This window comes from Lathamus discolor, chromosome 14 (genome assembly GCF_037157495.1).
Source record: "Lathamus discolor isolate bLatDis1 chromosome 14, bLatDis1.hap1, whole genome shotgun sequence".
Lineage (NCBI taxonomy): Eukaryota > Metazoa > Chordata > Aves > Psittaciformes > Psittacidae > Lathamus > Lathamus discolor.
Genome location: NC_088897.1, coordinates 10,604,326 through 10,618,548, shown reverse-complemented (window position 1 = coordinate 10,618,548; position 14,223 = coordinate 10,604,326). Strand labels below are relative to the sequence as shown.

The 14,223-nt window shown below is 47.1% G+C and overlaps 1 protein-coding gene across 6 annotated transcripts in view; it reads right to left on the bottom strand.

The window, feature by feature from the left end:
- Window positions 1-274: 274 nt before the first annotated feature.
- MYO1C (myosin IC) overlaps window positions 275-14,223 on the bottom strand; it is a 51,513-nt gene continuing 37,564 nt past the window's right edge. For all 6 annotated transcript variants that reach the window (XM_065695098.1, XM_065695102.1, XM_065695101.1 and 3 more), the window contains 27 exons: window positions 13,796-13,975; window positions 13,514-13,612; window positions 13,176-13,289; window positions 12,605-12,676; window positions 12,238-12,357; window positions 11,930-12,012; window positions 11,324-11,429; window positions 10,865-10,945; window positions 10,566-10,657; window positions 9,747-9,841; window positions 9,488-9,534; window positions 9,148-9,228; window positions 8,861-8,966; window positions 8,288-8,405; window positions 8,042-8,155; window positions 7,792-7,868; window positions 7,576-7,644; window positions 7,229-7,313; window positions 6,866-7,025; window positions 6,135-6,218; window positions 4,902-4,995; window positions 4,751-4,806; window positions 3,879-4,014; window positions 2,878-2,948; window positions 2,376-2,473; window positions 2,043-2,142; window positions 275-1,507 (listed from right to left, as the gene is read on the bottom strand). In XM_065695098.1, the coding sequence (XP_065551170.1) occupies window positions 1,481-1,507; window positions 2,043-2,142; window positions 2,376-2,473; window positions 2,878-2,948; window positions 3,879-4,014; window positions 4,751-4,806; window positions 4,902-4,995; window positions 6,135-6,218; window positions 6,866-7,025; window positions 7,229-7,313; window positions 7,576-7,644; window positions 7,792-7,868; window positions 8,042-8,155; window positions 8,288-8,405; window positions 8,861-8,966; window positions 9,148-9,228; window positions 9,488-9,534; window positions 9,747-9,841; window positions 10,566-10,657; window positions 10,865-10,945; window positions 11,324-11,429; window positions 11,930-12,012; window positions 12,238-12,357; window positions 12,605-12,676; window positions 13,176-13,289; window positions 13,514-13,612; window positions 13,796-13,975 (2,565 nt within the window). In that variant the 3' untranslated portion in view covers window positions 275-1,480. The remainder of the gene's footprint in view (window positions 1,508-2,042; window positions 2,143-2,375; window positions 2,474-2,877; window positions 2,949-3,878; window positions 4,015-4,750; window positions 4,807-4,901; window positions 4,996-6,134; window positions 6,219-6,865; window positions 7,026-7,228; window positions 7,314-7,575; window positions 7,645-7,791; window positions 7,869-8,041; window positions 8,156-8,287; window positions 8,406-8,860; window positions 8,967-9,147; window positions 9,229-9,487; window positions 9,535-9,746; window positions 9,842-10,565; window positions 10,658-10,864; window positions 10,946-11,323; window positions 11,430-11,929; window positions 12,013-12,237; window positions 12,358-12,604; window positions 12,677-13,175; window positions 13,290-13,513; window positions 13,613-13,795; window positions 13,976-14,223) is intronic.

Genomic DNA, 14,223 nt, shown 5'->3' with positions numbered 1-14,223 from the left:
CATTGGCATCTATTTATGCCCGAAGAACAATCTAATGTGGAAGTAGTGTAACTGCATCACGAGGCAGCAGCTTCTCCACACCTGAATGCACAAAATCCCCTGTGGTCCGCTCAGCGCATTCTTCTCTTAGAGCATTCCTCATCGAGTGCCGCGGATGGAGAAGGGTAACGTTACCTTCGTGTCCACCTTGCTTGGCTTGTATCCTAGAAGATTCCTTCTAGGAATAAGCTGCTCCTGGAGGAAAGTTTCCACACCAAAGACAAGATGGAGGAGGTTTCTTTTCTGTAAAAATTTATTCAGTGTAGTCTCGAAGAGGTTATAGAACAGCGGATACAGCAGCTGACGGCATATACACTCTAGCATATACAGTGGGGGGTGTATGTACTACAGTGTATACCGCAGCCCAGGCCTTGGGGGCTGCATCGTAGGAGGCTGAGCCAGTTGGATGCGAGTGGCAACGTTGGGTTGTATTTTACGGTAACTGTTGTTGCTGCACTGGGATACAGGCGGAAGGTGAAGGATTGGGAATGGATCGGGGCTGGGATGCGAGACCGGGCGCGCAGCTGCCCACCCTGCAGCCCTGGTGCTTGGTGTTGGCCCCTGGTGCGGGCTGAGACCGTGTTCAAACCAGGTCGGGCTTGAAGCGGGGAGGATGCTCTCAGGGAAGGAGCCCTCCCGAAGGCAGCGTAAATGAGGAGCTCTCCTGTGGGGACTCGAACTTCCAGTTATTGCTGAACCCAAGGCAAAGCAGGTTGGGCTGAAGGCGCCGCGTGGGGCACGGCCTGGGGTTTGTATTTACTGACGCTTCATTGGGATGTGGGTATGGAAACAGTATAAAAATACCACTATAGAGCAAGGAATGGGATGGGTGACTTGAAAAGGTAAGAGCTGCTGGATCCAGAGGAGTGAAGAAGTTAAATGATGGTTTCATGGGTTAATACCTTATAATGATGAGCTAAAACCAACACAACCTCCCAATCTCAACCAGAAACGGTTCCGCATCGGCTCCCTTTCTCATAGTGCATCTCTCATACTCCACTCTAAAGTATTTACAGGGGTTTTCTTACTCATTTACATCATATGGCTTTAATACAGACATCTCGGAGGCGAATTCTGCAAACATTCTGGATGTAAAGTTTGGCATCTCATGGATGGGGCTGACAGAGCAGCAGGGTTTTGGGGTGCCTCTGTGCTTTTGGATGGTGTCAAGCACAAGGTTTTGGTCGCTACCTCTTCCCTCAGAGCCCGCGGTTCCAGACGGTGCCTTGGACCCACGCCTTTGCCACTAAGGTAAGGAGGAGAAGGCCTCTCTTTTGGGATGGGATATTAAGACAAGAAGCTGGAGTTGTGGGTTTCTGGAAGTTGCAGGTCTTTGGTAACAATTAAAGGAGCAAAGCGAGGAGGGAGGGGGTTTGCTGGGAATGATCCAGCCAGTTCTGTGGGGAGGACGAGGAGAAGGTCCTGGCCTGGGGGCACGTTATCATCGGGAGTTCAGACGAGGAGCAACCTGCAGGAGGAGAAGGACAGGCTGGGAAGGGTGCGGAGATGTCGCAGTGCTTTAGGTCCTGAAGATCTTTAGGAGCCAGCCTCCAGCGTGCTTGGGAGCTGAGCTGTTTGCTAGGGCACAGCACGTGCCGGCGCTGGGACCGCCTCAGTGGAGGAGGCAGCTGGGAATGGCCATCACTGAACACATCTGCACTGATCCCTGAATGACCTTTAATGTGACACGGCATAAATGAGCTGCAGGGCTGGATGTGACCAGCAGGAAGCCCAAGAAGGGAAAAGGTTTTTTTTTCCCTTAACTTCCCTGTGTTAATGTCTAAATCTGATGTGCAGAGCACAGAGTTCAAGCTGGATCTTGGGGAGGGGAATGCAAGTGACTGACAGGCAGGCACTGGATGAGTCTGAGGCCAGGGCTGTGTGTTCAGGAGCATCACGGGGCACGTGTCCATCGCAGCAGCTGCGGTTTAATGCCAAACCTGGGATTTGGAGCTGCTGTAAGGGAATCAGTGCCCTTGGGTACCAACCCCGGAGGTACTCACCACTGTTAGATGGCCGTTCTTGGCTTTGGCTATGAGCAGTTCTGATCCTGATATGAAGTCAATGATCCCTTCTTTGCCTTGTCCAACTGTAAATTTGATGCTGTGAAGAGGCAAAAAGAGATGTGATGAGTTGTTGAGGCCCCTCTGCTAGCTCAGTTTTACCCCTTTTTCTGGTTAAGTGGCTGCTCTGCATTGATGCTTGGCTACAGCATCTGCCATGTTCATAGCTAAGATGTATTGGATACGTTTTGATGCATGCAGGGATGTTGCTGGAGTCTTCCAAGGCTGAAGCAGAGCTCCCTTTGGAGCCTGGAGGGGCTGAGCATCCCTCACCTGCCCTGGTTGATGTTGACGTTGTTGACTTTGCCTGCCTGCATGGCTGTCTTGGTGAGGGTCTCAATGACGTGATCGCTCTGCAGCACGACATCTCCCTGTGAGGAAGGAGAGACAAGAGCTGGGATCATGGCTGTACAGTGACACTGTTCCTGAATGATTGCTGCTGCTAACAGGGACAGAACCAGCTCCATAGCACGGAAAAACACTTTTCCAAGTGGCCCAGGCTTGATGGGCATCTCTGGGGCCTCTGTTGTGGGTCACACTGTACTGTGACCACTAAGTGACAATGGGCACAAGAGACAGCACCCATCCTGTTGGTGACCAAGTCCATGGTGAACCCATTATGAGCTCAAGTAACAAGAAACGTTACTTGGAGCTGGCCCTAAGTTAATTACAGCCCTGGCACCATGTGCGCCCTCCCCATCCAGCTGCATCTTCTCTTTGTGCCTTAAACCCTGTTCTAGAGGCGGTTGGAGAAGCGATGGATGAGTCCCAGTACCTTCTGTTTGTTGTCCTCGCAGTGCACGTGCAGCACGAACAGGTTATCGCTCAGGCTGCTCACAGAGATGCCTGCAACAGAGAACAGCCGCTTGGCACCCAACGCAAGGGGACTCTCACAGGAATGCAGGGGATGGACAATAGGCTTAAACTGTGCTCTTTAAGGTGGAAAAGAACCTTCCAGGTGCCTCTGCCCATCACATGTAGGAAGAATTCCTGGTTACAAGCTGTCCTTGGCCTTGGAAAGAGAGGTAATCTGGCCACTTCAGGCACCTGTGGTCAAAACTGTACTGGAGATGTACTTCATTCTAGCCTGGGAGCTGGGCGAGTGGGGTAACTATTGGGATACGAAGGATTACTTTGTGTACTTGATACTAGCTCCAAACCGGATTAGCTGTTTTAAACTGAGCATTCGCTGTTTAAATTGAGCTGGTCCAACCTAGCAGAGATGAACACACATCTCTGATAGCATCTTATGGGTGTCACAGAACCCCAAATTAGTGTTGCCCTTGGAAACCACTTCAGCTGGTGACAAAGGCAGCAGCCATCCCATCAGGGCTCGCATTCAGTGGTCACTGAATGATTGGCACCAGAACTGGAGCTGGGAAGTGAGAGGTTTCAGACCAGCCAAGTAATAACTCCAGGGCTCCAGCTTCTCTCAGCAGCTCTCTCCCTCTGACCAAGTTCTCCCTCTGGAAGTGTCCAGGCCATGGCAAAGAGGGCCCTGAGCAGTTGCTGTGCACTAATGGTGCAATTCCCTATGGCAGAGACGTGTGTTGGGAAATGATGGAGGAGGACTTTGGGGAGATGAACTGAGCCATTTTGGTGACATTTGATGGAGTTTCATTTCAGGAAAACACAGTTCCAGGCTATCACAGACTTAAAATGCTTCTTGTCAGTATCCGATCATTCATTCTTGGCCAGGACAAAGACAAGGTCATTGTATGAGCACTTAACTATGGCCAAGACTGAGCCAAACCCCATCCCTGCTCCCATCCCCACCTGTCAGATTGCCGTAGTCGATCCTTTGTTTGATTTTGGACTCCTCGATGATGATGGCTGCGTTCTGGGTCAGGAGCAGCTGCCGGGCTCTTGCCTTGTATCCTTTCCGGTCGTACTTGACCACAGGCACTGCGTACTGAAACAAGTGTTAACAGTGCTCACACTGCACCGGTTCCACTGGCAGCTGCCTTGGCCCTAGCCTAGAGCAGGAGGCACTGATAGAGCCTGGTAAACAGAGACCAGTTCTGACTCCTCAGGTCCTTGCTGACCTGAAGGGGTCCTGAACAATGTGATGGCTACAGCCAGCTTGGAGAACCCAGGTTTAGTTTCAGTCTGGGTGGGTTTCCCCTTTCCTCTCCTCAATTCTGAGCTGATGCAGTTTGGACATAGTTGGACGCAGGTAATGTCCAAATAGTATTTGTGAGCCCATCAACTCTTCCCATGGAATATCCTCCAAGGATATAATGTAATATGATATGACATAATATGATATGACATAATCATAGAATCATAGAATAGTCAGGGTTGGAAAGGACCTCAAGATCATCCAGTTCCAACCCCCCTGCCATGGGCAGGGACACCTCACACTAAACCATCCCACCCAAGGCTTCGTCCAACCTGGCCTTGGAACACTGCCAGGGATGGAGCACTCACAACCTCCCTGGGCAGCCCATTCCAGTGCCTCACCACCCTCACAGGAAAGAATTTCCTCCTTAGATCCAATCTAAATATATGACATAATATAATATGACAATATGACAATATAACATAATATAATACATAATCTTGCTGTATTGTATTCCTAAATCTAACCTGATATTCTACTGAGTAACTCTAGAAGCTTGACCAAAGTATTAACACACAGATCTCACCTTAATGGCTTCATTGTCTAAAGCCTGCAGGACTTTGGCATTTATCTCTTCATTACCTGGATTAAAACCAAAAAGATGGGCTCAGAAAGAAGCTTCTAGCAAGAAAAGAGCAGATTTAATCCCCTCCATCCCTTCCTCCTGTTAAGCTCACCCAGGCGTGTGTTGATGAAGAGTCTTGGAACACTCTGAGGGTAATTGTCCTTCTTACCCTTGAAAATCTCGCTGGCGATGACTTTTTGTTCCAGCTGCAAGGACAAAAGGAGATATTCTTCATCAAAAGATAGGTTTATCTTACAAAAGATGTTCCCTTTGTTTTCTTTAAGCACTTGGCATCTAGTTCTGACCTTCTGAATTAGACACAATGTTCCATGCATCCCAACAGTGTCCCTGTCTTTAGGCGAGAGAGTGGTGTTTTTTTCCCTTCTCTCTCATCTCAGAAGTCTTCTTGCCTCCTGTTGGAACTCACCTGGAGCTGGCATCCAGGCTTGGGATTTTGGTAATGCCCACAGACAAAGCAGTAATGGCCTTAGCGGCACCAACGCATCTGTGAGAGCTCTGATGGGCAAATGCCCATTACTGCTGTTACACAGTATGAAAAAGAGGTGAAATGGAGATAAAAGGTATTTATTTCGGAGTCTGGGGCAAAGCAAGTGTCCAGCAACGTCCCCAGCTCAGTCAGAGCCCATGTTAATCCCATGTCCTTAATCACAGGCTCAGCCACTCGCTGATCTACAGCGCTCTGCTAGTACCACTCTGCAGGCCTCCCCCAGCAGTAGGATGTACGGATGCACTACGGACAACTCTTACCATCACCTCCCACCAGGTATCTGTAAATTGTTCCATGCTCACATTTCCCGTCGTGTCCCTTTACTGAGCCTTTTGTTAATATTAAACAATAAATCCCTCCCTTTACCTTTCCATGACTCAGATGAACCAAATCTCTGGATCAGTTTTTACTCTTTTCAGCTATAACAGCAGCTCCCAGTGTTCATGTGATGTCTCTGTTTGGAAAATGACTAGTTCTGTGTCTGCAGAGTTCTTAGTCTCTATATGGTACAACCAGGGTAAGGCAGCTGGTTACACTCTTATCTTCCATGGGAAGAATAATGGAGCCTCTCAATACAGACATTATATACGGACGTGGAGATACAGCACTGCTCCAATAGCATGTACTGGAATAGCTGTACAATGCTTTGTCTTTTATGCACGTCTTGTCTATTAGTTTTTTGTCTTTAACCTAATAAAACCCACAATGTGGAGCCATTAAATGAGCACTCCTCCACCTCAGCCCTGCTGCAGGGAGTCCCCTTATAGTAGGGCCTTCGTCCCTCTCCTCCTCGAGACACCAGTGTAGGTTGTGAAATAACATCAAGTGATCTCGTACCTGCTGCTTCCACTCGGGGCTGATTCTCTTGCAGTAGGTCCAGACCATGTTCTGCATGCAGAGCTGGCGCAGGAGCTGGGAAGCCTGCACAGGAAATCACACCATGAATGAAAGGAGCTCGAAAGTGTTGACAAACCAACTCAAACCGTGAGGAGAGATGAGAAAACCTCAGAAACTGCATCATTGAATTCAAACAGCGTTTAAGTACTGAGAGTTCCTTCTAAAATTCAATACCAGGAAGCTTATTTCCCCCCTTTCTAAGAGGGTTTCCCTTCAATGCTCTCCACCTGCATTAGACTGGAGAAGGAGCACCCAGCTGCTCCCCTTAACACTGCTGTGCCCTGCCTTGCATCCAGTGCCTGCAATTGAGCAATCAAGGGCCTTTCATTGGGTAAACCAACAGGACTTTCTACAATACCTTGTTTTGAGCAGATAAAAACCCAGCTGAGAGCTGGAACTGGATGAGCTTTAAGGTCCCTTTCAAACCAACTGTGACTCCGATTCTAAAATGGTGCTGCCATAGCACTGCACTCACAATCTGTCAATAACTCCAGCTCTAGTAACTACATCTTGTGCTGCAATTACATCTTGTGGTGATGTCTGGACTAATTCTACCAGCAGAGATGCTGATGTAGATAACCTGTGTGAAAGCCTGGCGCCTCCTTGCACTGATAGTAGAGGGTCCCCTCACTTCACCACCACTGCCCCAGTGCCCTCCACTGCGTACCCACCTCACAGAGTGATGGAGGAGGAGTTGGCCAGGACTTGTCCAGAACATTCTTTGGCAGGTTCCGTTTGAGGTTCATGAGGAAGGAGAAGCGGATGTAATCCAGGAAATACTCGTTCTCTGGGCACCGCGGGTGGTTCCGGTAAATGAAACCTTTGATGAACCTGAGGAAGCAGAACTGTTATTATTAGAACAGTGACCAAAATCGGGGCTATTTGGAACCTGCTTCTTGCCAACCGTGTTCTGGGCTTCATTTACAAGTTGGAACCTGTTTTAAAAGTACTCTGGGGACAAGCAAGTTTATTCCTATCATCTCACTGCCAAGCCCTAAGTGCCCAGTTGAGGGCCTGGGTTATCCTTCACATACCTTCTGATAGTCTCCACTGCCCACTTCCTCTTGGCAGCTTTTCTGCGCCCCAGCGTTCCCCGCCACCAGGACTGGATGGCTATTGCTAAAAGCAATACAAAACAGCTATTAAAAGCACTGGCAGATGGGAACTGCTGGGAGAACATGATGGAGTTTGCTTCTCCTGCTCAGTCTCCCACGTGGAATCACTGGGGACCACACCGACACCTTCCACTCTACTCCCAGCAAGGCTTTGGGAGCAAGTTCCTTCTCGCACAGCAAGCACAAACCACCTCTGACAGCAGCAGCCACCTCGAACCAAGCAATTCCCAACCCTGCCCTTGCCTTTCTCTCTCTTTTTCTCATACCTGAGTGTTTCATGTGCAAGAATTTCTTTCGACGGTAGAAACCCCTCCACGTGGCCTGCATCTTTGTGGCTGAAATGGCAAGAAAAGGAGCAGTTGGGAATTGGGAGCAAGCAGATTTTAGTTGAAAAAGGCTCAATTTTTTAAACAAAAAGCAGAAAAACATCATCAGAAGTCAGCCATCCACTGTCCATGAAGCTGCTGTGGTGTGTGACTCACCCAGGCTCTGCTTCCTCACTTCCAGAGCATCTTCCGTTGCAAACAAAGTCTTGGGAAAGCGGATAAAAATCTTTGTTCTAGAAATAGAAATGCAGAATGATGTCTGACAAGCTGGAGGAGTTCACTTCCTGCCCTTAGCGTCGCCCCTTCGGGCTCTCTAATCTCACCCGTTAGAGAAGCCCTATTTAAAAGCAATGACATGGACATCGAGTGATTCATCACCTCAAACGAAGGAAACAGCAGAACTCACCGTCCCATTTTGTACTCTTCCTGTTTGTAGCCCAGATGCTTCACCAGCACAGCCACCCCGTCGTGGGGCCGCCCGTCCCACGTGGGCCACGTTTCTGGACAAAGGGATTTGTACCTGGGAATTGAGAGCAGCAGGAACCTTAGGGAGAGAACAAGTCCAGTCCCTACAGGGAAAGGAAAGGCCCTTTGCTGCTCTGAGCATCTATGGGACCAAGAGCAAGGAGACAGCAGCTCAAGGAGGTCCTACCTCTGCAGGAAGACTTCGTATTTTCTCCGATAGGCGAACCCGGCTCTGCGCACGCGGAGGTTCTCCATCAGGCCCAAGTACTTCACCTGGTGTCGGATGAGAACTTCATCGAATCGGTCTTAAAAGAGCATGAAAAGAGAGGAACATGATCAGTATACAGCTGACCCTTCATCTGGAGAAGGGGAATGGTCAGTTCTTATGTCCTACACAATTATCTTTAACCTCCAACCCATCCTCATGCTGCAAGTCCCACAGCCCGCTTTACGATACATTTATATTTAGTTCCAAACCAAAGTTCTCCTTTAGGACGTTCTCTGCATGCAAGGAGGAAGATGGAGAATAAAGGTCATTAAAAGGAAGTTATAAAGGTTAATAATTACTAACTTTAAACGTGACCCTACTCCACCCAAGAGCAGTGCTCCCACTGTGATTCCTGTGCCATCACCTCCCCACAAGCAGCTCTGGCACCAACCCCAAACAACAGAATCTCACAGTTCTTTATCCAAGCTCCTTCTTGAGCCTCCCTGACTCGGGCCTAGTGTCTATGTAAGAAGGGAGTCACCAGGGTCATACCAGCCTGTTTGGCATCGTTGGGTTTCATGCAGCGAATGTAGGAGGGTTCTTTGGACATCAGAATTTCCATGAGCTTGGAGAGGCTGTTTTTAAACTGAGTTGCTGCCTAGGAGAAAAGAAAGAAAACTCCTATGAAGTGATAACTCAGAGCCAGTACTGTGACCACAGAACACACCTCAGTCTGCCAGCTTTAAACAGAAGAGGTTGGCACCCAGACCCCTGTGTTAGGTAGGATGTGTCTTAAAAAGAGGGAATAGCCACACTTCCAGCCAGCTTTGTGTCCTTACCGTTTCAGGTCTCTTCTTGTCCGTTAGCTCTGTCCTGTCAAAACACTGGTTTATGATTGGATTCTCAGAGTTGCACATGGTCTGTAGAGAGAGACATTGTCAAAGAGAAAGCACAGAGAACTAGCAAAGAAACGTGGCACAAAACTGCTTGTTTGGGGGCTTTTTGTTTTGATCCTTAATAATAAAGTGAACTTCGGGCACCTCAATTTGTCTTTTCATAGTGGACATGCGTTCACCAGATGGAGTCTAGAAGAACCTTTTCCCTTCAGGTGCCATCCTCCCCATTTTAAACCCAACTCCTCGTTCTGCCGAGTTGGAAACATCCTCCACCCACACTCACCTCCTTCAGGTTCCGAAAGAGAAGGTCATTGTTTTTATCCAGAAAACCTGGAGGACAAAAGAAACGGCTCAGGCTGCCACCCGTGTTCCATAGGAACATCACAACAGGGCAGGAGTTTGAGATGGGAAATTCATCTCGTTCAGCAAATGAGGTGGGGAGGTAGTCAAGTTTTCTTTGCTCTGTAGTGAAGGTGTTTGAATTCAAAGGGCAGGACAGGAGGAGGGTGAGAGGCAGCAGAGATGATGAGGCACACACTGACCTGCAACGCTGTAGGTGACCTCTCCAGCATAGTGCAAGAGTCGGAACTCTTCGCGACCCAGGGACTTGCGGGTCTTCTGGTCAGCGAGTTTGTGCCTGGGGAGGAAGTGAAGGGGCTTTAGGAGGAAGAAACCTCTGTTTCATGGGGTATCTTCCTCATAAGGCACTACAGCATCTGATACAGAGTGGGACTGTGTGAATGTGGAAGGGAGCAGGGTGTAAACCCCACTTGCTGATTTTCAAGGCCAAAAGTGAAGAGCTCTCAACCAGAAAATCACAAACATAAATCCATTTTCTGTCATTGTTATTTCCCAAGGATGAACTTTCAGCTTCCTGGCGGGGTTGTGAGGTGGTTCTCTGTGCACATGAAATTAGAGGAGAGGCAGAAGGCAAGAGGGCAGAGACATGCTGGCAGCAGGCTGGCGTACTCATGAAGGCTGCAGACGTCCCACTCTGAGCATAAGCAGAGCATCCAGTAAGAATAAAAAGACATTTGGAGCTCCAAAATGGAAGTAAGCAATCTGAAAGGTGAAACATGGAATTGTGCCAGGAAGAGGTAAGTCAGTAACCAGACTTTTGTTGCTCCTGCTTTAACCTGAAGCATACGCTTGAGAAGAGCAAGAGAGCTGTGTTGACAACTTACTATTATCTTAACTCACAGTCAAACCTCTTTGCAAAAGAAAACATCATCTTTCACATGGGATCCAGTACACCTTGGATGCTGCTGTTTTATACACCAGGAGTTATAAGGTTATCTAGGAGTAATAAAGCTCTGGGATTTATTACTGGATCCTATCAGTGTAACTGTGTGACCACTCACGTGAGAAAATGAGGATGGTTCTTCACAGTTTCCTCCAGTTTCTCCAAGAAGGTTGTGTCTGTGGCATCCCCAGGTCTCAGGCACTCTTCATCCTACAAACACACCCATTCCAGTGTTCAGTTCCTACTGTTCTCAGCAGAGCGCAATGGCACAGTATGTCACTGTTCAGTGTACCCGTGCTCTTCCCACCTGCTCAAACAGCCCTTGTATAAGATGAAACCATTATTTTCAGGGTTCTTCCCCCTGGTTTGCATTACACTGCCCCAGTTTTTTCATCTAAGAAGGTGTTATCAACTCACCAGAATAGAAATGATGCCTTTGAACTTCTCCTCCACCAAATCACAGATTATTTTGTTATTGAAATACTGAACCGGTTCCCACTGCAAAGACAAGAAACCACATTTGGGTGAAAACTGTTCTGGCCTGGAAAAAAATGAACATTTCAGAACATTTCAGGCAGCACCTCACTAAAAGAATCTTTCTGTCAACTTGGAAACAAAGCTTTTTCACTCCTGAATTTGTCTTTCTCAGATTCCCTTTAGAAAGCATCTTTTTTAAGCAGAGACAAAGACTGCAATGGCATTACACACTTCTAGCTGTATCACACAAAGTACTTCAGAAAGAAAGGAAAATGGAAAGCTCTTTAATTCATTTACTTTAGAGACCACGATAAATCAGCAGCTCCTTTTCTAACCTGAGCTCTGGCCTGCAGGAGATGCTACAAAGGAGAAAGTGGAAGTGATGATAGTGGCTCTTACCGCTATGCCTTCTGACTCGTACTCCTCTTGTTCTGACTTTAATGTGAGCTCTATGAAGAGCTGCTGCAATTTTTCATTACAATAATTAATACAAAACTGCTCAAAGCTGCAAACAAAAATCAGAGAAAGAATCACTAACACTGTACCACAAGTAAAAGAAGCTCTAATCAGTGGGCAGCAGCACGAATCTCTCAGTGTAAATCAAGAGAAATAAAAGAGATTTGGGGAAATGTTTATTTATTAATTATAAATTAGATCTTAGGAAGAAGCTCCTCCTTGTGAGGGTGCTGAAGCACTGGCACAGGGTGCCCAGAGAAGCTGTGGCTGCCCCATCCCTGGCAGTGCTCAAGGCCCAGTTGGACACAGGGGCTTGGAGCAAGCTGCTCCAGTGGAAGGGGTCCCTGCCCATAGCAGGGGATTGGAGCTGGATGAGCTTTAAGGTTCCTTCCAACCCAAACCAGTCTTGAATTCCATGATTAATTACTTTGTGTGAGACCAAACCCAGATGGCCTCAGAGACAGCTCATTTCACAATGGAGAGAAACACCACAATGAATGAAGTCACAAAGAATTTACTCAAAACTCAGTAATATGGATTGAAACAAACCTGTTGTGCTGGAAAACCTCAAATCCATAGATATCAAGCAACCCCAGAACTGTTGTGCTTCTCCAGCCTGGAAACTTTCCTTCCTGCAATAGGGTAAAAAAATTTATGTTGCTATGTCCTAACAGCTACGATCCATCACTGGCTCTTACCCCCTTAGTTACAGCATTTACTCCTCACCTTCCTCTTAATGGAAGACAGATTAGTTTAGAAACCTTCGTAAAGTTTGTCATTTCCTTGCTTTGCAGCTAAAAGATGTAGAATTTTCTTTCACATTTGGTTGGATACCAGCAAACAAAAGGTTCATTTACCTCATAAGCCAGAGACTTGTTAACCTTGTTCACCAGCCAGGAGAAAGTGCGTCCGTATATTGCCTTGGCAAGAGCATCCCTTGCATAGGCTGCCTGCTCCAGGTTCAGGGGGCTGATGAGCTGTGTGCAGGAGACAAAAGCAACTCAAAAGCCATCCCCCTGAGGGACTGAGTTTCCCCTAGTTCACTCCACAGCACCCTGTCCAGGCTCAGCTCCCATCACTGTCACCATTAACTTGTGGGATTCTGCACTGACAACCTCCTTCAACAAGGGAGGAGTGACACATTCAGTTCTGGTAAGAGCTGATGGTGTATCACTAGCTGATTTAATTCCACGTGCCTCCCAGATCCCCAGATCATGTTCTTACCTCTTCCCCTTTGGCTATGATCTTCTTGTGGATCAATGCATCTCGAAGAACAGAGCCTTCAACTGCCAGAAGCTGCAAAGCAATAAAGTATTAAAGTCATTAATGAAGCAATACATTCTATTTATTAGCAATAGTTTTAAGACACCGGAAAGGCTGATCCTAAAACCCCAGTGAAACAACCCTTTAATTCCCATTCACACTGCAAGACTTCTGCAGCATCAGCCTGTCCTGCACATCAGCAGTGATATGACCTAGAACATAAACTGGCTTGATTGTTCTGGCACAAAGAACTGCGTAAGCAAAGCCAAGAGGGTTCTTCTTTCTTTAAAACTCCTCTCTGGAGTAAGTCTACTCTTATCCCAGTGCCTGAAGGTGAAAACCTCAAGTCAGCAGTGGATCATATATGGATAAGCTGTCAACTAAAGGGTTTTGATGTTAATATTTGCACTTCATTTAGATCAAATAAATTTATGAAAACTTCCAAATCATATTCTAAATGGGATCAAGTTCTAAATAAGGAAACCTCCACAACTGATTTTCCTGCAATGCCTCTCTCACTGGTGATACTCACCCTAGCCAGGTATTTGATCTGATTCTCTGTGGTGACCTGAGCATTTCCTTGCTCATCAGCAGCAAACTGCACATTCCCCAGATGCAGGACACTGGCCACAATGCTCAGCAGATCCTGTGGAGCAACAGTCAGGAATCAGGATGACGACAAGAAGCCACAGTGGGAAAGGGCAGTGAGTGATGTTTTGGTGTTAGTAACATTTTTCAAGGAGATTTTGTGTTTTTTCAGGGATTTTTTTAGAAAACACATTCCCTCTGAACACTGCAGAAATAACAAATCAAAGCTGAAAACATTCCTTATAGGTAGGAAAAGCAGCTCTGCTGTTAGACATGTCTTACCTCCACCTCATTGTCCTTGAAGCTTATAATGGACAGAGCTCTTCGCACAATCTTCCAATCGTTTTTATCATTTATGGAACTGACCCGTGCACAGTGACCCTAAAAAGACACAGTTTGATCTAAGTAAGTGAATTATTGTCAAAGATGCATTACTCATGTTCAATGTGTTTCTTTTTATAGCAATGTTATTCCTGAAGTGAGGGAAGGAAACTAGAAAGTAAACTGAGAATATACTGATGCTATAATCAAACAACATTGTAAGAGGTACTGGTTAACACACACCTTTACTAAGTAGTGATACTGTTGTGGGTTCTTCTCAAGGCCCAGCCTTCGCAGTAAGTCCTCTTCCCCTCCTTCTAGGAGCTGGTAGAAAATGTGGAAGTTCCTCTCTCCGTGATTCTGGTGCACAACTCGGGATTTCTCCAGGAGGTAGTTCAAGATATGGCCCCCAACAGGAGCCCCCTAAATCAAACCAGGTACATTGAATTAGCTCATGAACGCAGAGGAAGACATTTCTGCCTCTTGGTGGGCTATTCAAAGACAAACAAGGGAAACAACAGCCTACAAACAGAAAATGAGCTCTCGTTTTGTATCACAGTGGCAATTTGAGTTCTGAAGTGTATGCAAAACAAGCTGTCAGGTGACAATAAGGTGCCATTATACAGGTCATGGCTACAGCACACACTGAATACGATCCTGTTTGTGTAGAA